The sequence below is a fragment of the Syngnathus acus genome, chromosome 12 (assembly GCF_901709675.1).
Source record: "Syngnathus acus chromosome 12, fSynAcu1.2, whole genome shotgun sequence".
NCBI lineage: Eukaryota > Metazoa > Chordata > Actinopteri > Syngnathiformes > Syngnathidae > Syngnathus > Syngnathus acus.
In genome coordinates this window covers 2180919-2208260 of record NC_051097.1, presented here as the reverse complement: position 1 = coordinate 2208260, position 27342 = coordinate 2180919, and the positions used below count along the sequence as shown (strand labels likewise).

The 27342-nt window shown below is 43.8% G+C and overlaps 2 protein-coding genes and 1 long non-coding RNA gene across 5 annotated transcripts in view; all 3 read left to right on the top strand.

The window, feature by feature from the left end:
- ror2 (receptor tyrosine kinase-like orphan receptor 2) overlaps window positions 1-17890 on the top strand; it is a 61819-nt gene extending 43929 nt beyond the window's left edge. Inside the window, exons 2-9 of the mRNA XM_037265802.1 lie at window positions 4223-4294; window positions 8924-9211; window positions 9348-9378; window positions 10508-10629; window positions 10744-11058; window positions 11146-11400; window positions 13359-13564; window positions 15510-17890. Of these exons, the coding sequence (XP_037121697.1) occupies window positions 4223-4294; window positions 8924-9211; window positions 9348-9378; window positions 10508-10629; window positions 10744-11058; window positions 11146-11400; window positions 13359-13564; window positions 15510-16952 (2732 nt within the window). The 3' untranslated portion in view covers window positions 16953-17890. The remainder of the gene's footprint in view (window positions 1-4222; window positions 4295-8923; window positions 9212-9347; window positions 9379-10507; window positions 10630-10743; window positions 11059-11145; window positions 11401-13358; window positions 13565-15509) is intronic.
- Window positions 17891-18706: 816 nt separating this feature from the next.
- On the top strand, window positions 18707-22708 carry nfil3 (nuclear factor, interleukin 3 regulated). 3 transcript variants are annotated; one of them, XM_037265861.1, is made up of 2 exons: window positions 18707-18944; window positions 20973-22708. In XM_037265861.1, exon 2 carries the CDS (start codon window positions 21076-21078, stop codon window positions 22300-22302), a length of 1227 nt encoding a protein of 408 aa, XP_037121756.1. In that variant the 5' UTR covers window positions 18707-18944; window positions 20973-21075; the 3' UTR covers window positions 22303-22708. The 3 variants fall into 3 exon arrangements, with proteins under 3 accessions (XP_037121756.1, XP_037121755.1, XP_037121758.1); XM_037265860.1 differs by having other exon boundaries at window positions 18708-18957; XM_037265863.1 differs by having other exon boundaries at window positions 18710-18957; window positions 21778-22708.
- Window positions 18810-26999, top strand: LOC119131440. Its single transcript, XR_005099652.1, has 3 exons — window positions 18810-18822; window positions 23967-23969; window positions 26491-26999. It is a non-coding gene; the product is annotated as an uncharacterized LOC119131440 (long non-coding RNA).
- The last annotated feature ends 343 nt before the right edge of the window (window positions 27000-27342 follow it).

Below are 27342 nucleotides of genomic sequence, written 5' to 3'. Positions count from 1 at the left end.
AAGAGTTTGAAGGTTTTAATGATTTGAAGTGACACCGAAGGTTTGAAAAACTATTATGGCTTTTACTCACGCCCGGTCCTACTCTACGGAGCTCTCTTTCACCTCCGTGGATTGAAGTCGGGGGCCAGCACTCGGCCGGGTGGCTGTCCAGGGACAGTGGATGGGGCTCGGACATAGCTTTTACGCATGCCCAGTCCTACTCTACGGAGCTCTCTGTCACCTCCGTGGATTGAAGTCGGGGGCCGGCACTCGGCCGGGTGGCTGTTCAGGGACGGTGGATGGGGCTCGGACATAGCTTTTACGCACGCCCGGTTCTACTCTACGGAGCTCTCTTTCACCTCCGTGGATGGAAGTCGGGGGCCGGCGCTCGGCCGGGTGGCTGTCCGGGGACGGTGGATGGGGCTCGGACATGGCTTTTACGCACACCCAGTCCTATTCTATGGATCTCTCTTCCACCTCCGTGGCTGGAAGTGCCATCTCCGGGGATGGAAGTCCACGCCGCCACACACCTGGAAGTCGACGCCGGTGCTTGGGGCCGTGTGGTGGTGAACTATTTATGTTATAGTTATTTGATATATTTTATTTCGTACAGCGACTTGTATATGTTTTTATCGTTACAGTTCAGTACTTGTTGGCTCGTTGAACTCTTGTTTTGTTAAATAAAGAGACGTTTACCAAACCCACGTCTTTCCTTGTACTTTAACGCTATAATATAGTTATATACTAGATCTGTGGAATAACGACGAGGCTGACGTCAGGGCGCACGCGCGGCGTTGTTGACAAAGGACGAGGAATTTGATCGATGGATTTAATGATTTGGAGTGACACAGATGGTTTGATAATATTGTTTATATGATAGTTATTTGATATATACTTTATATATCGTTATATGGGTATGTGGAATATTTAGACGTGAGCGGCGCGGCGCATACGCGGCATCGTTTCCATAAAGGACGATCGATGGATTTAATGAATTGGAGTGACACAGATGTTTTTATAAACGTGTTATTTATGTAATAGTAGTTATTTGAATAACTCTGAATGTTACGTCAGGCCTGTTCTCAGCTCTTCGTTTGTGTTTGTCACGTTAGCATACCTTTCGTTTAGCCTGTTGTTGCTCGTTCATGTCTGTTTAGCCTGTTGTTGCTCGTTCATGTCTGTTCTTGGTGTTGGATTTTGTCGAATACATTTCCCCCAAAATGCGACTTGTACTCCAGAGCGACTTATATATGTTTTTTTTCACGTTATTGTGCATTTTATGGCTCATGCGGCCTATATTCCGGAGCGACTTTTAGTCCGAAAATTACGGTATACTTTTTCATGATATTCTAATATTTCGAGATAGGATATTTGAGTTTTTTTAAGCTGTATGCCATGATCAGCAATATTAAAATAATAAAAGGCTTGCAATATTTCAGTTGATTTGTAATGAATCCAGAATGAATGATGTTTTTGCTTTTTTAATTGCATTATAGAAAATAAAGAACTTTGTCAAAGTCAAAGTCTGCTTTATTGTCAATTTCTTCACGTCAAGACATACAAAGAGATTGAAATTGCGTTTCCCACTATCCCACGGTGAAACGACATATTAAATATTAAGAGCAATGACTAAATAATAAATAAACAAATAAATAAATAAATAAGAGCAACACGGTTGAAAACGGAACAATTGTGCATACAGCAGACAGTCAGTATGTAGCGCAAAAGTACAGGAGGAGTAGTGTAAGGCAGCCAACGTGGCCCAAAAGACCAGGACGTTATGCTTTATCACAATATTCTAATTTTCTGAGACAGTCCTGTATGTATGTATAGATGTGTGTGTATGTATGTATACGTACGTATGTACATACATACATACATACATACCGTATTTTCCGCCCTAAAAGGCGCACCGGGTTATAAGGCGCACCTTCACTGAACGGCCCATTTTAAAACTTTGTCCATATATAAGGCGCACCGGATTATAAGGCGCATAAAATAGAAGCTATACTGCATCAAACTGAGGTTGACTAGGGTTGCGGTATGCATCCACTAGCCAATAACCAACGAGCCCTCTGTAAACAATCGCGTTTCTCAAACGATCTCCTATAAAATGATCAGAACTGACTAAAGTTCGATCTAACGCATTGGTACTACTTACCTATGTTTCCCTTCCATATCGATCCGTAGATTTACTCGAAACATTAACAGAGCAGCCTATTTTGACATGAAATAGCCTGGTACGTATAGCAGCTATCGCAATAGCATTAGCCATCCGCAAAGTCTCACGAGCCTCAGCTCGCAATCTCCCATGAGCCTCAGCAAAGTGTAAACAATCGCGTTTCTCAAACGATCTCCTATAAAATGATCGGAACTGACTAAAGTTCGATCTAACGCATTGGTACTACTTACCTATGTTTCCCTTCCATATCGATCCGTAGATTTACTCGAAACATTAACAGAGCAGCCTATTTTGACATGAAATAGCCTGGTACGTATAGCAGCTATCGCAATAGCATTAGCCATCCGCAAAGTCTCACGAGCCTCAGCTCGCAATCTCCCATGAGCCTCAGCAAAGTGTAAACAATCGCGTTTCTCAAACAATCTCCTATAAAATGATCGGAACTGACTAAAGTTTGATCTAACGCATTGGTACTACTTACCTATGTTTCCCTTCCATATCGATCCGTAGATTTACTCGAAACATTAACAGAGCAGCCTATTTTGACATGAAATAGCCTGGTACGTATAGCAGCTATCGCAATAGCATTAGCCATCCGCAAAGTCTCACGAGCCTCAGCTCGCAATCTCCCATGAGCCTCAGCGAAGTGTAAACAATCGCGTTTCTCAAACGATCTCCTATAAAATGATCGGAACTGACTAAAGTTCGATCTAACGCATTGGTACTACTTACCTATGTTTCCCTTCCATATCGATCCGTAGATTTACTCGAAACATTAACAGAGCAGCCTATTTTGACATGAAATAGCCTGGTACGTATAGCAGCTATCGCAATAGCATTAGCCATCCGCAAAGTCTCACGAGCCTCAGCTCGCAATCTCCCATGAGCCTCAGCAAAGTGTAAACAATCGCGTTTCTCAAACGATCTCCTATAAAATGATCGGAACTGACTAAAGTTCGATCTAACGCATTGGTACTACTTACCTATGTTTCCCTTCCATATCGATCCGTAGATTTACTCGAAACATTAACAGAGCAGCCTATTTTGACATGAAATAGCCTGGTACGTATAGCAGCTATCGCAATAGCATTAGCCATCCGCAAAGTCTCACGAGCCTCAGCTCGCAATCTCCCATGAGCCTCAGCGAAGTGTAAACAATCGCGTTTCTCAAACGATCTCCTATAAAATGATCGGAACTGACTAAAGTTCGATCTAACGCATTGGTACTACTTACCTGTGTTTCCCTTCCATATCGATCCGTAGATTTACTCGAAACATTAACAGAGCAGCCTATTTTGACATGAAATAGCCTCGCGGGTACAACAGCTATTCGGTGACGCCCCCTGACTACAGTTGCCGTAATGCTGGGAAGCGATGCGACCTTGTAATTTACTAGTCGTACTAAAACGTACTGAAACATTTTGGCAGAGCACTGTGTACAACCAGTATGGATCAACAAATTCATCAGTTGATCCATATATAAGGCGCACTGGCCTATAAGGCGCACTGTCGGCTTTTGAGAAAATTTTAGGTTTTTAGGTGCGCCTTTTAGGGCGGAAAATACGGTACATACATACATACATGTCAATGTTTCACTTGCCTTTGATCTAACTGTCATCCTGCTAACAAGGCTACAACGTTTGTCCATGCATTCATTGTCTTTGACAGGTACATCACCCCTGCCAACCTAAAACAGTTTTGCTGTTTATTTGTGAAAACAGCGGCACAGCCCAGAAATACGTGTACCATTATTCTATCTATTGATCGAGTCACAATGCCAGTAAACAACAGTGACCAAGTCTGGAAGCAACATAATTTGTACAAAGGGGTGTTTTGAGTGAGCTGGACTATTTTCTCTGAGTTAAATTTGAAATCCACTAAATCCAATTCAGTTAAATTGAGGTTCAAATATTATTGTTGTGCCACTCTGTTCACACGGCCAGCTGTGTAGCCACTAAAATGACCAAATACATATGAAAATGGCAAACAATCAGTCAAAGCAGTAACATGTCATAGATCTGTTTCATAAATCACTAACAAGTGTCTGTGACTATATTGCAGGTGACCCCAGGCTCTCAATTGATGCAGAAGGTCTGGCTGAATCTCAGAGTGGAGCTGCTCCGACGCTTGAAGGTAAAAATTGTCTCTTTGTTGCCCTTCATTTATACCATCTGAGGGTAATGATTAAATCATTCCGGATGTCTGTTGTCATATTTTCATGCGTCACAATTGTATAGCAACATTCTTGAAAGTTACAAGAATCCTTAATGTTTGTGAGAGGAAGAATTAGACTAAATGCAGCACATTATAGCCATTAGTTTTATGTCACATGATAAACAACCACCAACTGTGAACTGTGACTCACTTAGTGACCTACGGTTATTTTGAAATGAATCGCGCAAGAACTTACCATCAAGCGTGATTTTACCGTGACTAGCGCGAGAACTCACGGTAAAATCACGCTTGATGGTAAGTTCTTGCGCGATTCATTTCAAAATAACCGTAGGTCACTAAGTGAGTCACAGTTCACAGTTGGTGGTTGTTCATCATGACTAGCGCGAGAACTCCCTCCGTGAGTCGTCACCTTATCGTGGTGGAGGGGTTTGCGTGCCCCTATGATCCTAGGAGCCATGTTGTCTGGGGCTTCATGCCCCTGGTAGGGTCACCCATGGCAAACGGGTCCTAGGTGAGGGGCCAGACAAAGCACGGCTCATCAGCCCCTTATGATGAAAAAAATTAATGGATCACGTTTTCCCTCGCCCGGACGCGGGTCACCGGGGCCCCCCTCTGGAGCCAGGCCTGGAGGCGGGGCTCGAAGGCGAGCGTCTGGTGGCCGGGCCTTCGCCCATGGGGCCCGGCCGGGCTCAGCCCGAAAAGGAAACGTGGGTCCCCCTTCCCATGGGCTCACCACCTGTGGGAGGGGCCAAAGGGGTCGGATGCATTGCAAGCTGGGCGGCGGCCAAAGGCAGGGACCTTGGCGGTCTGATCCCCGGCTGCAGAAGCTGGCTCTTGGGACATGGAATGTCACCTCTCTGGCTGGAAAGGAGCCCGAGCTGGTGTGCGAGGCAGAAAAGTTCTGACTAGATATAGTCGGACTTGCCTCCACGCACAGTTTGGGTTCCGGTACAAGCCCTCTCGAGAGGGGCTGGACTCTCTTCCACTCTGGAGTTGCCCACGGTGAGAGGCGTCGAGCAGGTGTGGGTATACTTATTGCCCCCCGGCTGGGCGCCTGCACATTGGGGTTCACCCCGGTGAACGAGAGGGTAGCCTCCCTCCGCCTTCGGGTGGGGGGACGGGTCCTGACTGTTGTTTGTGTCTATGCACCAAACGGCAGCTCAGAGTACCCACCCTTCTTGGAGTCCCTGGAGGAAGTGCTGGAGAGCGCTCCTTCTGGGGACTCCGTCGTTCTACTGGGTGACTTCAATGCTCACGTGGGCAATGACAGTGAGACCTGGAAGGGCGTGATTGGGAGGAACGGCCCCCCCGATCTGAACCCGAGCGGTGTTCTATTGTTGGACTTCTGTGCTCGACACGGATTTTCAATAATGAACACCATGTTCAAACATAAGGGTGTCCATGTGTGCACTTGGCACCAGGACACCCTAGGCCGCAGTTCGATGATCGACTTTGTAGTCGTGTCATCGGATTTGCGGCCGCATGTTTTGGACACTCGGGCGAAGAGAGGGGCGGAGCTGTCAACTGATCACCACCTGGTGGTGGGTTGGCTCCGATGGTGGGGGAAGATGCCGGTCCGACCTGGCAGACCCAAACGTTCTGTGAGGGTCTGCTGGGAACGTCTGGCGGAATCCCCTGTCAGGAAGAGCTTCAACTCCCACCTCCGGCAGAGCTTTTCCCACGTCCCGGGGGAGGCGGGGGACATTGAGTCCGAGTGGACCTTGTTCCGCGCCTCCATTGTTGAGGCGGCCGACCGGAGCTGTGGCCGTAAGGTCATTGGTGCCTGTCGTGGCGGCAATCCCCGAACCCGCTGGTGGACACCGGCGGTAAGGGATGCCGTCAAGCTGAAGAAGGAGTCCTATCGGGCCGTTTTGGCCTGCGGGACTCCGGAGGCAGCTGACAGGTACCGGGTGGCCAAGCGGAACGCGGCTTCGGCGGTTGCTGAGGCAAAAACCCGGGCGTGGGAGGAGTTCGGCGAGGCCATGGAGAATGACTTCCGGACGGCTTCGAGGAAATTCTGGTCCACCATCCGGCGTCTCAGGAGGGGGAAGCAGTGCAACGTCAACACTGTTTACAGTGGAGATGGCGTGCTGCTGACCTCGACTCGGGACGTCGTGTGTCGGTGGGGAGAATACTTCGAAGACCTCCTCAATTCCACCGACACGCCTTCCATTGTGGAAGCAGGGCCTGGGGACTCTGAGGCGGACTCTCCAATCTCTGGGGTTGAAGTCACTGAGGTAGTTAAAAAACTCCTCGGTGGCAAGGTGTATGAGATCCGCCCGGATTTCTTAAGGGCTCTGGATGTTGTGGGGCTGTCATGGCTGACACGTCTCTACAGCATCGCGTGGACATCGGGGACAGTGCCTCTGGATTGGCAGACTGGGGTGGTGGTTCCCCTCTTTAAGAAGGGGGACCGGAGGGTGTGTTCCAATTACAGGGGAATTACACTCCTCAGCCTCCCTGGTAAGGTCTATTCAGGGGTGCTGGAGAGGAGGGTCCGTCGGGAGGTCGAACCTCGGATTCAGGAGGAACAGTGTGGCTTTCGTCCTGGCCGTGGAACAGTGGACCAGCTCTTCACCCTCAACAGGATCCTCGAGGGTGCATGGGAGTTCGCCCAACCAGTCCACATGTGTTTTGTGGACTTGGAGAAGGCGTTCGACCGTGTCCCTCGGGAGGTTCTGTGGGGGGTGCTTCGGGAGTACGGGGTACCGAGCCAACTGATAAGGGCGGTTCGGTCCCTGTATCACCGATGCCAGAGTGTGGTCCGCATTTCCGGCAGTAAGTCGGATTCGTTCCCAGTGAGGGTTGGACTCCGCCAAGGCTGCCCTTTGTCACCGATTCTGTTCATAATTTTTATGGACAGAATTTCTAGGTGCAGCCGAGGCGTTGAGGGTGTCCGGTTTGGGGACCTCAGCATCGCGTCTCTGCTTTTTGCAGACGACGTTGTGCTGTTGGCTTCTTCAGGCCGTGATCTCCAGCTCTCACTGGAGCGGTTCGCAGCCGAGTGTGAAGCGGTCGGGATGAGGGTCAGCACCTCCAAATCCGAGTCCATGGTCCTCGATCGGAAAAGGGTGGAATGCCCTCTCCGGATCGGGGATGAGATCCTGCCCCAAGTGGAGGAGTTTAAGTATCTTGGGGTCTTGTTCACGAGTGAGGGGAGGATGGAGCGTGAGATCGACAGGCGGATCGGTGCAGCGTCGGCAGTAATGCGGACTCTGTACCGGTCCGTCGTGGTAAAGAGAGAGCTGAGCCAAAAGGCAAAGCTCTCAATTTACCGGTCGATTTACGCTCCTACCCTCACCTATGGTCACGAGCTATGGGTCGTGACCGAAAGAACGAGATCCCGGATACAAGCGGCCGAAATGAGTTTTCTCCGCAGGATGTCCGGGCTCTCCCTTAGAGATAGGGTGAGAAGTTCGGTCATCCGGGAGAGACTCGGAGTAGAGTCGCTACTCCTCCACGTTGAGAGGAGCCAGATGAGGTGGCTCGGGCATCTCATCAGGATGCCTCCTGGACGCCTCCCTGGGGAGGTGTTCCGGGCATGTCCCACCGGTAGGAGACCCCGGGGACGACCCAGGACGCGCTGGAGAGACTATGTCTCTCGGCTGGCCTGGGAACGCCTTGGGATCCCCCGGGATGAGCTAGATGAAGTAGCTGGGGAGAGGGAAGTCTGGGAGTCCCTCCTGAAGCTGCTGCCCCCGCGACCCGACCCCGGATAAGCGGAAGAAGATGGATGGATGGATGGATGGATAGCGCGAGAACTTGCCACCAAGTGTGATTTTGCCATGAGTAGTGTGAGAGCTCGCCACCAAACATGATTCTGCCGTGAATCACACAAGAACTCACCTTCTGGCATTGTTTTAACGTGAATCGCGTGAGAACTGAGTCAAGCTAATCAACGCGAAGAAAAGACATTCATTCATTTTCATCTCATCTTTGCTCGTGAACTAAAATGTCTATAGCTTTTAGCCCAGTCTTTATTTTGTAAACTACATTTTTGTCTCATTGACACGAGTCAACAAAAATGGATCCTGATTTACGTATGCATAAAAAATAATAATGCACTTGATTTATATCACTCTTTTCTATAGTATTCTCAAAGCGCTCATATTAGATGTATTATTCATACACGACTTACCTATTCACACTCTGGTGGTGATAAACGACCTAAGTAGCCAGAGCAGCCCTGGGGTAGGCTGACAGTGACTGCCAGTGCACTCCTACAGCCCTTCTGACCACAACCAAACATTTATACACCAGTGTGAGTGGCGCCGAAGGCAATGTGGGTCTTGCCCAAGGATACAACGACCCATGATTCGGGCAGAGCACAAATCCATCACCCAACCTTCTGGACGACTAATCCACAGCCACCCCAACTAGGATATCTGTTAATTTTTGTTTCTTTATTCTATTTGGTTTTGTTTTTTCTTGTTATATGTTTACATGACCAATCAATCAATTAATCAATCAAAGGGAATGATTGTGTTCCCACAAAACCACAAAACATAGACTTTGGACGTTGTCCTTATGCAAAGATTTTTTCTGCATTACTTTAACTGATATTTTTTTGTATTTCGCTTTGTCAAGGTTACTTCCTTGAGTTCTTGGAGCCAGTCAACAATATCACACACTTTCAGGGCCAGACAGCAACACTGCACTGCAAAGTGTCTGGTAATCCGCGACCGATGATTCGCTGGCTTAAAAATGATGCCCCCGTTGTCCAGGAGCAGGGACGTATCACTGTCCGCAAAACCGAGGCTGGATCCAAGCTGAGGATCACCGACCTTGACACTACAGACACTGGCTATTATCAGTGTGTTGCCTCCAATGCTTACAAAGTGATCTATGCCACAGGCGTCCTTTATGTCAAACTGGGTAAGGTTTGTTTACACAGTGAATCAGTATCTCTATTTGTCTTTTTCACAACTTTTTAAGTAGCATGCATAATCGTGTCAATCACTGATGCATTTTTGTAAAAGGTGAATTCATGTTTGATCATGTTAATCCACAGGGCAGATGCCTACTCATGGGCCAGATCATACGTAAGTGAACTCTTTCTTTTTGTGAAACAGATTGATAACCATTACTTCCTCATTTTTGGTCATGTTTTTGTAGTGATGGAGACTTTGTATACTTGAACTTTCCAAAAAGTTGCATTAGTTAAGAAATACTGTTGGAAAATTCATACCAATGCTATCTTCTTAGTGGGTTTAAAAAAGGAACCAAAGACTCAAAAATTTTAAAAAATTTAAAGTCCCAATGATCGTCACACACACCTGGGTGTGGTGAAATTTGTCCTCTGCATTTAACCCATCCCCGTGTGATTTTAATCCATCCCCTGGGGGAGAGGGGAGCAGTGAGCAGCAGCGGTGCCGCGCTCGGGAATCAGTTGGTGATCTAACCCCCCAATTCCAACCCTTAATGCTGAGTGCCAAGCAGGGAGGCAATGGGTCCCATTTTTATAGTCTTTGGTATGACCCGGCCGGGGTTTGAACCCACAACCTTCCAGTCTCAGGGCGGACACTCTACCACTAGGCCACTGAGATGGTGGCCACTGAGATGGTAAATACATTCACTAGATACAAGGATTGGACATAGCTGTTCTAGATGGAAAATAATGCCGCTTCTATTAGAAGAGACTGTTTTTGTCTACGTGTCTGCTCGTTGGTGATTACACTTTACTGTATTACTGTGTAATTTTTCTTAGCAAGTTAAAATGTCCCATTATTGGTGCGCTATTTTTAGAACTGACCTGTGGGGTGTCATGTTATTCTTGGAACTAACTACGAGTTCTACAGGTAATGGTTGGACTCTGCCAAGCTGCCCTTTTAGATAACTTTTTGGGTGGGTGGGGTGTTTTGGATTGATGGATGGACGGACGGGCGGGCAGGCGTTCGAACGGGCGGCTGGATGGATGGGAAAAAAACAACATTTTCACAGAGATGTACAGACTTCTCCACTGTATGTTTTCCTAAAACTATTCCCCAGAATTCTGTGTCACTTCATACACAATGAAGTAATTACGATGGTGGTACTGAGGAATTGCTAAAACATCAATAAACTATTATTTTTACTTAATTGTAACTTTGATTCTGTCAGATTTGCTTTAAATCAATCTTAACATAAAAAAAAAACAGTTAACTAAGTAATCATTTGTGCTGTGTTTTTAAGGTCACACGAAAAAGGATTTTGCCAACCATACCGTGGCATTGCCTGTGCTCGCTTCATTGGCAACCAGAGCATTTATGTGGAATCTCTGCAGATGCAGGGCGAGAGTGAAAATCGCATCACCGGTAGAAAAAATATATTTTTGATTACAATTCTAAACATCCAAGCACCCGTTGTTTCTGTTTTGGTAATTATTTGGTCAGTAAAACAATGTAAGCACATCTCTTCTTTTTTCTAAGCTGCCTTCACAATGATTGGCACCTCTACTCATCTGTCGGATCAGTGCTCCAAATTTGCCATCCCCTCTTTCTGCTACTACGTATTCCCTCTGTGTGACGAGAGCTCCCGGAGTCCTCGGCGACGTCAACTCTGTCGAGACGAGTGTGAGGCCCTGGAGAACGACCTGTGCCATGCTGAGTACACTATTGCCAGATCCAATCCCATGATCCTCATGCAGTTAGAGCTCCCCAGCTGTCACCTCCTACCTCACCCAGGAACACGTGATGCTGCTTCATGTATGAGAATCGGAGTGCCACCAGAAGAACTCGGCCCATGTAAGCTGATAAGATGAAAAGTAGTCATTCAAGATGATAGGCAGGCATCGTGGCAAAATAGTGTCCTAACCATAATGTGTTTTACAGATTCCCCCACAGACCACAGCTGCTACAATGGAAGCGGGGCTGATTACAGGGGCACTGTCAGCATCACTAAATCCGGTCACTACTGCCAGCCATGGAGCAGTCAGTACCCCCATACTCACTATCTGTCTCAAGACTACCCTGAACTATGGGCAAGCCACAACTACTGCCGAAACCCAGGAGGCCAGATGCAGGCTCCCTGGTGCTTTACTTTGGACCCTCGAGTCAGGGTGGACCTTTGTGATATTCAACTTTGCAGTAAGTACCATGCTATCAACTAAAGCAGCCGTTCTCAAACATTTTGCACCATCAAAAACTAGGGATCAGCATTTTAGGCCTCCGATCCCAATCCGATCTTTTAACCTCAAATCCGATCCGATTGTGAGTCCCTATCCAATGTTTTCCCTTTAGTATTGAAATTTATAATAATAATAATAATAATTCATTAAATTTGTATAGCGCATTTCAAAAACCCAAAGACGCTTACAGGGAACAATTTATAAAACTGAAATATATTTTGAGCAAGTAACTCAACTTTTTATAAGACTAAAATTCCATTAATAAGCATTACTATTATTATTATTATTATTATTATAAAATCTTAAACATAAGAACAACCTTAAAAGGTTTCTGTATAACTATAACCGGGGTCAAACTACGGAACAATCTAAGTGAGGAACTCAAGCAAAGTCCAAATATCCACCAGTTTAAAAGAATGTACAAAAATATGTTGTTTAGCGGGTACAAAGGCTAAAAGTGCCAAAGGGCTACACACAAGTAAAAATGAAACAGAAAAATATGTGTGAAAGTGTGTCTACTTGTGTTCTGTTGTAGAATTACAGTATATGTTGAATCATTGTATAAAGTGAGAAAGGGGTAGGAATCTAAAAGGGTACTAAGAGGGTACTTTACGGCATTTGCCGTAAAGATCGGCACGACTCTTCAGCTAATTTAGCCGAGCTCCGATCACCGGAAAATAGGAAACGATTGGGGCGATCCGATCTCGCGATCGGGACATCCCTATCAAAAACGCATACCTAGTACACCAAGTGCCACCATCACCAGACACTGTAACATCATGCAGTTTGCATTGCACTGAAACAGTGATTCTCTAACTTTTTAACTTTTGCTAAGCATATGTACAACCAATGACCGCTCAGCTTCAGAAAGCTGGTAAGCCGTGATTGGTTGTGACCTGAGTCACAGCAAGTGGCAAAATGGCTGACCCCTGAGACTGATGAAAAGGTGGATCTTGCCCGTGTAATTCATATTCGACAAACAAAACATTAATTAGAAAGCTGTGTTTCGACTAGTTGGGCTGCACAGAACATATTACAAAGGAAAATTTGGGGGTTGACTACCGCTTTAAGTGTCCTCCTCATTAAACATCAAGCTTGAGTGCGCACATATGACGAGGAAGACAGAGAGGAGATGGTAATGTCCATAAAATCTCAAATATTGGTATGATTGTTTTGATCATTTCAGACATTGATTTGGGGAGAAGTGCACCTGATGTGCACATGAATTTTGGTGGCGATTGGCCATTTTTTTTCAACCATGCTAAACTTTTTCTCTATAGTGAACATCTATGTGGAGGAAAAATTTAATGCCTGTAAATTGTTTGGGGGTTTTTTTCTTTCTTTCTTGAGATAGGTCATACGCTTTGCGCAGGAAGTGAAATATGCATCTGTCAGGTCGCATTTTGCGGGTAGGAGTAATAAGCTATGATAAATGAGGGCCACCCAGGACTGTAAACTATGTATGGCTGGGGTCACCAACGTGGTGGCCGTGGGCACCAGATAGTATTGGAGGAGCTCACCAGTGAAGTGATCTTTTGAAAATGTTAATCTTTGCAAAGATTTCAAAAAATAAAGTTATACATATTGGTATGTAACGTCGTTGATTAATGTAAGAAATCGTGAACATGATCAGTGTCTTAACATACATGAATATAATGACTTTTAACTTCCAATTAAAGGTCCCTTCAGCAAATTTGTCATCTCAGAAGTGTGTATGAAATTGGTAACCCATTTGTATTAATCAGTCCCCAAGCAGTAGCTCTCACTTTTAAAGAGGTGGTTGACTGCAAGTGTATGGGATACTTTGTAATTTACTGCATGCAAATTATTCACCACTAATTTTTTGACGCTCACCGAATATGTATTTTGAATATAACGTCCACTTAACTGACTTTGCTATCATCTTTCTATTCGCAGAGCCTCCAGACAACCTCAGAAAGGAGATTCTGTTCATTTTAATCCCTGCAATCGCCATCCCTTTGGTGATTGCTTGCCTCTTTTTTTTGGTTTGCATGTGTCGAAATAAGCAAAAAGCACCAAGTGACACGCCTCCTCGCTGCCAGCTCAACAGCTCACCAAACCAAGACATGGAGATGTCTCTCCTAAACCAGCACAAACACCAGGTGGGATGGCTGTAGTACAAAAGTGTACAACATTTCCACTACAGTGAATCATCTAAGGTTGGAGAAATTCTGATTAGGATTGCTGCTGTTAAACCTCTGATATGTTCTAATTTCGTAATGCTACAATTGATGTAGTTGATGTAGTCATCAACAATTGTTTCAGTTACAGTTGAAAAGGCTCGCTGGACATTCATGGCAATCAAGTGTCACCTTTGTCCATCCCACCTCCCTGCTGCAGTTATCACCAGGATTTGAATTGAATTCCTTTATTGTCACTGTTAACGCAGTGTTAACTGTGAAAATCAGTTTGGCAGCTCCTCATGGCAGGTCATGCACATACATACATGTATATAAAACAATATAAAATACAGATAAAATGCAATCTTAGGTCAGTCTTCGCAAGGGATGAACATGGGTGGGGTGATGGTTTTAACAGCCTGATGAAAAAAGCTGTTGCTCAATCTTGAAGTTCTCGATTTTAAAAAGCGTTAAAAAAGTCTGTTGTTCGGTCGGCTCTGAAGACAGCACGGCCCGCTAGCTTGATAGCCGCGTTGGGGATGCAATGGTCCAGCCAGGACTCCGCGACAACCAGACACAGCACTCCAGACCGTGAGATGTGCTCCGCTCGTCCATCCCGTTGGTCATCGACCGGGCGTCAGCAAGAAAGAGACTAGGGATGACTGGCCTGCACGGGCCAGTTTTTAGCTAGTCCTCCTCCTCCGCCCCGCTTCCGCCTTCCATGTCCGCGCCGCCCGCGCCACTCCAGTGGGGGGACAGCAAAGCCAGCCATGCTTAGCGGCCGCCGAATCCCCGAGGGGGATCGTGTTCCAGAGAATCAAGTTCTTTTGCGGGCAGAAGGTGTTTACTGCGACCGACAACAGTTCCGCTCTGCTGTATTGCACACATGTCACAAGCAGGGATGGGATGAGTACTAAAAATGTTACAAGAAAAGTTACAAAAAAAGTTACAAAACTGCCAACAGCTGAGGAGCGCCGGGCCGCTGCGTCTTTGCGCACCGCCACCAACTGATTTTCACAGTTAACACTGCGTTAACAGTGACAATAAAGGAAAGAACATAGTGTACTGTAGACTTTAAATAAAACATTATGGGAGTTAGGGTGAAAATGAGAAACAGTCAGCGCCGTAGTAAAACACTGTGAATGGAACTAGACCTGACAGTATGTAATAGGGCCTATCTGTACTTGGAAGCAGTAGGCATCTTACACTCGCTGCCTACAACTTTACTACAGCTGAGTCATGCTTAATTTACTTTCATGGTTCACCGTGGCATACAGAATGTGCAGGGAGGAAATGTACTGGCATCCATGGTAAACTGCGGGCAGTGTGCGTGTGAGCCTCCAGGACTGAGCAGTCCCGTCCTGCCGCAGCTTGTTGCGGATACTATATATAATAGATTGAGAGAAAACATAGCAAGACTTGAATAAAGACCAAACCATTTCCAAAATCCCGCAGCACACTGCATTTTGGGCAAAGATATTGTGAATGTTGTATGAGCAAGCCTTTGTGAATTTTGCTGAACTGTGATGTCACAAAAGGGAATTTACCACCCGAGACAGAGATCATGTTAAAGCCAAAAGGTGCAGTGTTAGAACTTGGACGGTGCACAAATTGGTGGTGACTCAAATGGAGATTCAAATTGGCAATTAAAAATGAACAGGGAATTATAATTTAGCGATTCAAATCAAAACGAATGGGGCACACAAAATGGCCACATTTGCCTCTGAGTATGTGGGACGTGTGTACAGTATGTGCATGTGTATTTTGATCAAAGAATGTCAGAGACTGTTTATTTAGACACCCGAAAACTATTTTAAATTCAGAAGAAATACTGAACACATCTATCTTTGTCTGACTTATTTGACCGTTGGCCCTATTTTTCAAGGACTTGAATTTGATTTTTGTTGTTGTTTTTCTGTGTACACAGGCAAAGCTGCGGGAGATCAATGTATCAGCTCTAAGATTTATGGAGGAGCTTGGTGAGGATCGGTTCGGCAAAGTTTACAAAGGGCATCTGTATGGCACTACACCTGGTGAGCAGACCCAAGTGGTGGCCATCAAGACACTGAAGGACAAGGTTGATCCCGCCCTCGGTGAAGAATTTCGCCATGAGGCCATGCTCCGCTCTCACCTTCAGCATCAAAATATTGTTTGTCTTTTGGGTACCATCACCAAAGAGCAGCCACAATGCATTCTATTCACTTATTCAAGCATTGGTGATCTGCACGAGTACCTTGTGGTGCGCTCTCCCAACTCAGATGTTGCTAGCTCAGATGATGACAGAACAGTCAAATCGACATTGGAGCAGGCAGATTTCCTTCATATCATTACCCAGATTGCCGCCGGAATGGAGTATCTTTCTAGCCACCAGGTTGTTCATAAAGATCTTGCAGCCCGGAACATTCTGGTTTTTGACAAGCTAAATATAAAGATCCTTGATCTGGGCCTCTTCAGAGATGTCTACTCAGCTGACTACTACAATCTGATGGGGCCAAGCCCTTTGCCTATTCGATGGATGTCACCAGAGGCACTGATGTATGGCAAGTTCTCCACAGACTCTGACATCTGGTCTTATGGTGTTTTGCTTTGGGAGACCTTCAGTTACGGTCTACAGCCTTATTGTGGCTTCTCCAACCACGACGTGATCGAGATGGTGCGCAGCCACCAGGTTTTGCAGTGTCCTGATGACTGCCCAGTTTGGATATACACCCTTATGCTGGAGTGCTGGAGTGAATTCCAAGCAAGGCGGCCTCGCTTTAAGGATATCCACACACGTCTGCGCTCCTGGGAGAGTCTTTCAAATTATAATAACTCTGCTCAAACGTCAGGTACCAGCAACACTACCCAGACAAGCTCTCTCAGCACCAGCCCCGTTAGCAATATCAGCATGAGCACAGTGAATGCTTCACGCTACACTAGCCCAAAAAAGACCTCCCCCTTCCATCAACCTCAGTTTATGCCAATGAAGAGTCAAATGCATAGGCCGATGGTCCCTCCACAGCTCTACATCCCTGTCAATGGCTATCACCCTATGCCAGCCTACCAGTACATGCAGAATTTCTATCCCATGCAAATACCCATGCCCATGCACCACCACCCAGCCCCGATGGTTCCAAAAGCGAGTTCTCACCACAGTGGCAGTGGCTCCACATCAACAGGCTATGTCACCACGGCTCCTTCCAACAATTCTATGGCAGAGCAAGCAGCCTTACTCACTGAGGACTCTAAGACCAACAATGAGGACTTGGTTGACAGGGCATCCCAAATCGAGCTAGAGCAAAATGAGCACTTGGTAGTGCCTGAAACAGAATTACTGGGTGACAGTGAGCAACAGACTGACGAGCTGGTGATCCAATTGTCAGACACATAGGTGGTGGTGGAGTGGGGGGCGTACTATGTGAAATATTCTGTTAACTATGTGTGCCTGCTTCCAAAAAGCAATATGAAGTGAAAGGAGCAATTTCCAGTGACAGTGGATGAATGTTGAAAAAGACTTTCTCAAGTAGGACTGAAATTTGTGCTTCCCAATCTCGCTTTTTAAGCTTGAGTACGCTACAGTTGGTGTTTCCATTCAGACGTTTTTCCAATGTTGCTGTGCAACATACACAAACAATGATTCAACCTCAAGATCTTTTATGTCTGTGGTTTTACTTGTTTTACTGAACGTCACATTATCTTTGATCAACAAACATGGGCTTATGCAAGCTAGGATAGCTATTTGGTGAATCTTCATACTACGTTCATATCCTAAAGGAATTATCCTCACAACTAAGAGTAGAAAACATCTACTTTCAGAAAAAGCAGAGCCAAAACTAAGTTTTATAGAGAAAGACTTATGCATTCCGTTGTGTCTTGAAGATCATTTTATATTATTATGGATGTTATTATCCAGTGGTATACATGTACATTGGCCACAGCCATAGAAGCAAAGAATGTATAATGAATAGAAACACAATAGAAAAGAAGTATTGTTTTCAAATGAACAAATTGTGTTTTAATTCAGTGATATATTTTACAATTTTCAATATTGGTACTCAAGCTCATGGAATCATTTTTTCCCCACACTTTTGCCTTATTTTTTCACTAGCATTTGTAACATTGTTTTTTTCACCACATTGCACAGATTTGTAATTTATATTCTTTAGTTTGATTTTCCCCCCCTTTCTTTAATCCTTTATTGAACATTGCTAACCCTGGTGTTGATTTAATGTCCCCTACCAGTTGCATGATTTTTATAAGCTTTTTTTCACTTACTACACAATTGTGTACATTCAACTATAGAATGTTCAATAAATTCTTCTTAAATAAGTTATTTGTTGATCAAAGTTCATAATAGCAGAACGTCTGACAACACTTGTATTGCCATAAAAAAATAACTATCACAACTTGGACTTAACATTCAGCCATATTTAAATCTAATTACTGAATTACTGATATTTCTGAATATTACAGCAATGCTAAACATGTGTAAAACAAGAGTGTATTAATGTTCTATTTCACTATACCTAAATGTTAACAAAATCCATACGTCTACACACATGGCTTGCTTTATTTTTCCAGTGTGAAACTGCAAACAATGGACTACTTTCCTGAATGTTGGTCAGGCAAGGTAAAAAATATATATATCTTTACCTCTTTGACAGATTTAAATTTACTCTTACTCAGATTCCTGCTCATGGATCACGATTGCGGTAAATACAAACGGCAAACGGCGTTTAAGTTTATACGTGTTATACAACAGTGACCTCTACGGGCCAAGACAAGTAAAGATAAAAATAAACTTCCAAATACATAGTGTACATCCATACGTGGGGTCGGTATGACTCCATTCATCCATTTTATATATCGCTTTGTCCCCACGGGAGTCGCGGGCATTGCCGGAGCCTATCCCAGCCGTCATCGAGCAGTAGGCGGGGGACACACTGAACCGGTTGCCAGCCAATCGCAGGGCACACATAGACGAACAGCCGTCCGCACTTGAGTTTGCTTGAAGGTAAGAATTTATTCATGATGACTTGGTCGCTCCATTGCAGGTATTGTGACGACAAGTTGAGCCCTCGACCCTTCTCTAAAGTCATTGGCTGGAATTGTGAAATACAGCCATGTGATTGGCTAAGGCGGTTCTCCGTCAACCGTACACTGCCAATGCACTTAACTCCTGACCTACTAACACAGATCCATGAGTCAGAAGCCACATTGGTGTGCAAAAAATCGGAGAAAAATGTGGTTCTTTTCCTTATGTAAAATTTAGTCGACCCAGATATTTCTTCACGTTTGAGAGGACAAATTCATCGCTGATGTATGATTTCTCCGTTAAGGACAGCGACTCTAATATCGCCACCAGTTTTCAACTAGCGACAAGGTATGGTGAAAATGTGAGTATCGACTTTTAAACCGTCACTGCCAATTGATAATACCGAATATTTACGTGCGTCGATGTATGCCCAAAGGGTGGGTGCTGGTTAGTGCGTGACCCAATTCGGTGTGTAACACTTTTTAAACTTAAAGTAACCTAATTGTTAACCAAGCATTAGCCAGCGTCGCGCAAGTACGTCGTACTGTATCGTCGGGCCGCCATCAGCAAGTTTTATTAACAAAGAATGGTTCCTTACTAATGTTTCTAATTGTGCAGCGCTCTGGGATGGCTGGGAATTGAGAGTGATTGGGTCACGTATTGGTTCTGTAAAGTCACGTAGGCCTTGTTACCAGTGACAGGAGTTTACAGATTGCGACAACCAAAAAACTGGTTTGGGCTCACTGTGTCACACTGATGGTGGCAGACGGTGTTTTATTCTGTTGTAACCAGACAGGAAGTTCTTTATCAACGGTATCGTTTGATTTACTGTTGCGTCTCACACTGTTAGTGTGGACTTTTTAGGGCGTCGATCAAGCCTCATCCGCCAGTGTCTGAGTAAACGAGGCAATGATGTCATGTACTAGAATCAATGCCCACATTGTCTTCATTCAGATTGCTGCGTCGATTATCTCGCTTTTATATGGATCCACTGTTTAACCAGTGTTATATATTTACACACAAACAAAGCAGAACAAACATGCGTCTATTTCGTTTTTGCTACACCAGCAAACATTGCATAATGTCTGCAGCAACAGAAATTTCTGGCTGAGGGAGGCGAGGGGTGGTTATTGTGTAATTCTGACACAATGAAGGAATTCTGGGGCGATACCGTGTTGACGGCTCGCTGAAGCGCAGCCAGCCCTGGTCCTGTCTGGCTCTGATTGATTGCCTGCCTCCATCATCCAGATTCTGACAGAACACATACCAACTCCTGTAACCACTTTTGTTTTTTTCTTTTTACATGTTTAATCGGAGGCGGCTCGGTGGGGCACTGGGTAGAATGTCCGCCTCACAGTTAGGAGGGTGCGGGTTCGATTCCACCTCCGACCCTCCCTGTGTGGAGTTTGCATGTTCTCCCCGGGCCCGCGTGGGTTTTCTCCGGGCACTCCCACATCCCAAAAATAACATGCTTGGTAGGCCGATTGAAGACTCCAAATTGTGAGTGCGAGTGCAAATGGTTGTTTGTCTCTGTGTGCCCTGCGATTGGCTGGCAACCGGTTCAGGGTGTCCCCCGCCTACTGCCCAATGACGGCTGGGATAGGCTCCAGCACGCCCGCGACCCCCGTGGGGACTAAGCAGTTCAGAAAATGGATGGATCTTTAATCGGAATCTTTGAATTATGACACATCAAATTCCTAAAAGACTAATGCAATCTTGCTATTAAATGAAAACAAATTTCTTAGATTTTTATCGTTTGGAAATTACTCTTGCAGTTCGGTGGTAAAAGTAATCTTTTGTATAATTTTAAAGGAAATCCAAATTTAGAACACGTCCGTGTTGCAGTGGCGTCACTAGGTTTTATGGAGAAGGGGGGGTTGGCCCCCAGGAGATAGACAGATTTAAAAACAATACAAAATGGTGTAAAACTCGGCATTAGATCAGAAGTTTTCTTTAAGCCTGTTTTTAATACAGTACACGGCATGTGAACAAAATTAACGACAAAAAATCTGCAAAATATGTTCACATTGTATATGAACAAAAAGTGTATGCAAACAAAGGGCACTGTATGACCTTAGCCTCTGCTTCTGCCTGCCTCTCCATATGATACAATTGATGTAAGGCTGCTAGATTGATAGAATTTTACACATAATTTAGATTTTTTTTTTTCTAACTTTTTTCATTTTCCTCATTAAAAAAAATACATAAACTGGGCTAGTAAGTGAAAAATGAACCTTCGCTTTTAACTATCCTCGGTTTACCCTTCTTTTAATGTGCCAGGGTTACGTTCCTGGGAAAAGTTCCTTTTGCAAAGTGTTTTTTTATGTAATTAGTTAATGTAAACTAATTGATGACTCTCTTTCTGTAATCCCACAGTTTTTGTGACGAGGAGGAGGATTGTCTCTCATGGAAGATATCATCAGTTCTTGAAAGCATTATGAGGAACCGTTAAATCCAGAGGATACAATCAGTTATAAATATGCAATCAGTCAAGGAAGAAATTTACGCCAGTGAGCCCTATAGTGGAGACGATGCCCTGCTACTGGCTGTGGCCTTACAAGGGTCTAACCGGGACCTGATAAGTAATGTCTCTGGTATACCATTTATAGCTAAAACTACCTGTCGCAGGAAAAGGGAGTTTATCCCAGAGGAGAAGAAAGACACTGTTTATTGGGAGAGACGACGCAAAAACAACGAGGCAGCTAAACGCTCGAGGGAGAAGCGGCGTATAAATGACATGGTGCTGGAGAACAAGCTGATGACCCTGGGAGAGGAAAATGCCTCCCTCAAAGCTGAACTGTTGTCGCTTAAACTCAAGTTTGGCCTTTTGAGCTCAGCAGCATATGCCCAAGAAGTTGAGAAGTTGTCTAGCCACAAGAGTGCTCATCTCTATCAGCAATTTGTCACAGCCAGTGCTGATCAAAGCAGTTTCTCCAGCAAAGAAACTGAGCCTCATCACCTGCGCAGTAGCTGTATTTCAGTCATCAAACATTCACCAAATATATCCAAGGCATGTGCTCCAACTCAGGGTAGTTTAAGTATGTGCAGAAGCACCGAGGTCAAACGGGAACCGGCAGAGAATGGCACCTTTCCACATGAGAGTAGTCCGTATGAACTCTTTAGGAACTACATGGCCAGCTCTTTGTCAAGAGTCTACGCTCAATCTGCTCCATTTTTACAGATCACCAGGTCATCCAGTAACTCGCCCAGAAGCTCAGATGATGGTGCTGTGAGCAAATCATCAGATGGTGAAGATGAGCAGCAGGTCCCCAAAGGGTTGATGACATCTGCGGCTGACCCAACAAGTGTTATTGTATCCACACACAAAGTGCCTGAGGCCAGTTCTTCGGCTCTGCCTCATAAACTGCGGATCAAAGCAAAGACCATCCAAATCAAAGTAGAAGCCATCGACCCAGAGTACGAATCAGCGGCAAAGTTCTCCTCACCTGTCAACGGATCCTTTCAAGCATTCTCAGACACCTCAGTGTGCTCTCAGTCCTTGCTGTGCCCTTTGTCGGAACAGGTCACCACCATGCAGGACTGGACTCAGCGGTCTGAGCAGTGGGATAAAAGTAGCACAAAAACACCTGAGGATAGCTGTATGAGTAGCAGGCAAAACCATAGCTTCTCAGACAAACCAGCTGTGGATATAAAACAGCCATCCTATGCACATTCAGATGGAAAGGAGTGCAAAAGTGGCCTCTGAGAAAACGCAGCAAGGGAAACATCCATTTAACACAATGAGTCCCTACTAATAGCTTGCCTGCCTGAATAACCTAATACTATTTTCATCTTCACTTATTTGGTATTACACTGTGTGGTTGATGTTTGGCTTTGAGCAACTTTTCTGGTCACTGTACATTTTCAAGTAAAAGATTCTGAAATTGAAAGTGGTAATTACTAAGCACAAAACAAAGCCCAATGTAAATGAGGATTAGTTATACTTCAAACAAATAGAAGTATAATGTACAATTTTACATTGCTGATTGGACCTGTAAAGTCCATTCTTTTAAATTTTGATTTACCGTATTTTCTGGAGTATACGTTGCTCCGGCGTATAAATTGCACCAGCCATAAAATGTATAATAAAGAAGAAAAAAACATAAGTCGCACCGGAGTATGAGTCGCATTTTTAGGGGAAATGTATTTGACAAAATCCAACACCAAGAACAGACATGAATAGGCGACAACAGGCGGAATGGTACGGTATGCTAACGTTAAATAAACACATAAACGAGGAACTGAGAACGTGCCTGACGTAACATATTAAGGGTTATTCAAATAACTATGACATGTCAAGTTTATTTATATAGCCCTAAATCACAGACAAGTCTCAGAGGGCTTCACATGTACAAAAATTGTCAATTATTCTCAACATCCCCTGATCTTAAACTCCCAGGAGGGCAAGGAAAAACTAAGAAAAAACTACTGGGGAAAATGAGAAACCTTGAGAAGAGACCACAGATGGAAGGATCCCCCTTCCAGGATGACCAGGCTACAATGGATGCAGAGAGGGCACATAATGTAAAACAATCCAAAGAAACAGTGGATATCCATATTCAAAGTGAAGAGCTGCAGGAAGGTGCCCTCAATTGTCCTGGCAGTGTCTTCGAGGGTGGTAATCCGCCTCAGATCCCTCATCCCGATTGGTCGACAAGAAATCCAGACAGCCATTTTCAGTTTGGGTGTCACCTAACCCCCTCGCCAGCCGGAGGACGGGGGGCAGGACATAAATATACATAAATAACTTTATCGAACCATCCGTGTCACTCCAAATCATTAAATCCATCGAAATCTTCGTCCTCTGTGTCACTTATAAACAACTCCGCTGACTCCGGAAGTAGATGCGGCACTTTGCTGACATCAGACTCATCGTCAGTTGCAGTTCCAATTTTTCCACAGGCCTAGGGTGTCCTCATGCGGTTTAGTGTGAAAATAACATGTAAAATCATATACGAGTGAGTAAGTAATGTGTTAATAATCAAGTAATATTGTGTTAATAATTTCACATATAAGTCGCTCCTGCGTATACGTCGCACCCAAACTAAAAAAATGCGACTTATAGTCCGGAAAATACGGTACTCATTGTCAACTGTCAAAACTGTGTTTTCATCAGTTGCTATCAGTGTATACTTGTTCACATAAAACCACAGTACTGTTAATAATGAGAGATTGTCATCTTTAAGAAATACTGAAAATGGCATTATTAAATTACATTTTATGCAGTTTTGAACATGTCGCATTCGTGAGCAAATAAACATTGGAAATAAATAGTCATTCCTTGATAGATCCACATAAAAAACAAGGTCAGACTAATTTGGCATATTTTACAAAAAATCACAAAGTACCAGCTCAGTGGCCTTGTGGTAGAGTGTCCGCCCTGAGACTGGAAGGTTGTGGGTTCAAACCCTGGCCGGGTCATACGAAAGACTATAAAAATGGGACCCATTGCCTCCCTGCTTGGCACTCAGCATTAAGGGTTAGAATTGGGGGGTTAGATCACCAAATGATTCCCGAGCGCGGCACCGCTGCTGCTCACTGCTCCCCTCTCCCCCAGGGGATGGATCAAAATCACATGGGGATGGGTTAAATGCAGAGGACAAATTTCACCACACCCAGATGTGTGTGTGTGACGATCATTGGGACTTTAACTTAAATGAGAAATGTAATTATACCTGTAAAAAATAGTTTGTGCTCATTTGATAACGACAAAAAAAATGTTGAGACATGTTGGATGTCAATCATTCGTGTAGCCATGACTCTGTTCCAAACTTGGCATCTGATGATTTTGCAATTTTCCTTAATAGTCAGTGTGGTTTACAGATTTTAGGGAGATGATCTGCAAATTTGAATACATTCTGTAATATTTGGGATTTTATTAAACAAAATAACTATTGTAGAAACGGTATTTTTATTGTAAAGTGACTCAAAATACTGTGTTCCAAATTACTATGCAGTTTCAACTAATGAAATAGGTTGAAAAGAATATATGTAGTGTATTTCTCTCCTTAGTTAAAAACAATATACATACATAAATCTTAACTAAAATTTTCTTTACTGGTCAAGTTTTATATTAACTAAAGAAACGGTCTTCAAGTTTTATATTACCGTTTTTTTCCGTGTATAATGCGCAAAATTTAACTAATTTATTGTCCTAAAATCTGGGGTGCGCATTATACATGGGTACAAATTTTTTGAAATTTTATTTTTTTTGAATTTTTTTTTAAATTTTTTTTAAGAAAATCATGGTACAACAAAACCAACAACAGGACTGACCGACAATAGTGTGTTTGTACTGTGCTCTGGTCATTTCGTCAAAGAAGGGATAATAGTCCTCTTCTTGACTGACAATGAATGTGATAGTTTAATACAATCAGCAAATAACAAAATGCGTATTACAGGTAATATTTTATTTCACAACACTTTGCCTTGTTCCTTTCGTCTCTGCTGTTCACTTCAAACACGCTCCATACGAACGCAATGCTCTCGTATCAGACGCTTGCTCGATCACCTGCTCGTTTGCTGTCACAATGTACCCTACACAAATCCGAAACATTTGTTGCAGCTCCGAGTCACGAGGGGCAAGTTTTGGTTTCCAAGGGTGTTTTTATTCCTCTTCAACGTCTCTCCCATACAGAGCCGCCTTTTTCACATGTCCGCACGTCACTTTCCTCTCTTTTCATCTGATCGCGGTGGTGCCTTTATGGGCAGTCGGAGAAATCAACGCCAACAAAAAAAAATACATCCAGCCTAGTTAAGACCATACCAAAGACTATAAAAATGGGACCCATTGCCTCCCTGCGTGTGTGACGATCATTGGGACTTAAAAAAAAAAAAATTGGGTGCGTATTATACATGGGTACAGGCTTTTTTCCAGCATCAACATGCCATTTTTAGGGTGCGCATTATACATGGGGGCGCATTATACACGAAAAAAAACGGTAACTAAAGAAACGGTCTTCAATCTCACCTTAACTCACTCATCCATTGAAATTTTACAGTAGATGATGTCTGGCTGTCACATAAGACACAATGGAGGATGTAAGAATTGTTACCTAACGCTTTCGTTTGGAGGAATACTGCCATTCACCCTCAGACATTTTAAGGATTGTGCCACAGGTTCCAATAGGGTTGAGGTGACGGTGGTTACACCATGAATTTTTCCTTTACATATTATGTGGTAAAGAGAACTATGATACCATATACATTTCTGATTGTATGTAAGACATACAGTCAGAAATGTATATGGTATCATAGTTATTTATATGGCCTTAATCTTGTTTTGACGCATGAGGCAACATTCTTTCTCCACGTGTCTTTTCGGTACAGCGGCTTCCTTGTCTTCCGACTTTGTACGTGTTCCTTTCAGGTCTTCAGTTTCAGTTGATCGCCAGGTCTTCTTTGGCCTCCCTTCTCTCTTTTTCCCTTTTCTGGCACCCATTTTAGTGCATGCTTAAATTATCAGGTCATTTTGACTCCTTCAGGCTACTTCAAAGGGGACAGTGATCTTACTCCTCTTTGTCTCAGCTTAAACTTCACTCCGCCACGATTGTGCCGATGTCACAAACTTGTTGGAATATGATGACCATCCAGAACTCCATTTATCACCATACATACAATGTAGCACCACATTCAACAGTGAATAAAAGTGAGTAAGATTAGTCTCCATAAACAGTATTTATGTGAGCTGAATATTGTAATTTATCCAAGTCATTTCGTTCTCAAATGACATTGAATCAATCGCCAAGGGCGAAGAGATTTAATGGCCTGAGAAATACCGCATTGGCCCGAATACAAGACGGTCTTTTTGCGTTAAAATAAGACTGAAAAAGTGGGGTCGTCTTACATTCGGGGTCTAGACATTATACCCATTCACAACGCTAGATGGCGCCAGATATCTTTAAATCCTCTCAACATAGTCCTTTCAACCACCATTCCGCTTTGATACACAGGTAAAAAGTTAACAGCCGTTGCATTCCTGCTACCCCAATCGATGGCAGTTTGGCAAATGTTGCCAAAGGTTTTTAACTGGCTGTTTTGCCTTAAAGCTAGAATCCATAAAAGTTTTGATCAATGAGATACGTATGTTAGAGACACTCAAAACTGTGTATGTACTTGGAATGTTTCAGGTAATGTAAAAATTTGGACATTACAGTGTGGTATTTAGTACTTTAATAAACTGGTGGTCACATTTGATAGAATTTTATTATTTTATACAAATTGTATATATAGCACTTCAGCAAAATACCTTAATGTGATAAATAAACAAAATATATGAAGAATAAATTAAATGTAGTGAATTTGTAGTCGATCTTGTCTTTTAAAAAAAAAATTGTATTTTGGTGCATTGTATTCACCATTGCTTTCATGCTACTTTCTTGCATTAATTCTCATCAAACTCTCGTCAGAAATCATACTTTCATTTGCATTGTAATATTTAGAAATGTTATTAATTGCTTCCAGGCTTCTCCCCTGCCCACCCTAAAAGCAAAAAAAGGTCAGATGTATTTTAATGAGGCAAAAATTACAATAGAGATCTAAAATATCGTATAACAAACCATTTGCCACACGTTTTGCTTCAATTCGATGGGAACTAGAGAATGCAATTTCGGAACAAATTGTGTGTGAAAACTGAGAGGTTGAATGAAAACTTATGGAATGATAATAAATTATGTGAAATGACATTGAGTGACTGGAAATGAGCAAAACATGTTGAAGTTGGTTGGATGGTTAGAATCGGTCAAAA

Coding starts and splice junctions, on each gene's coding strand:
- nfil3 (XM_037265861.1), top strand. CDS start 21,076: ATGCAATCAGTCAAGGAAGAAATTTACGCCAGTGAGCCCTATAGTGGA.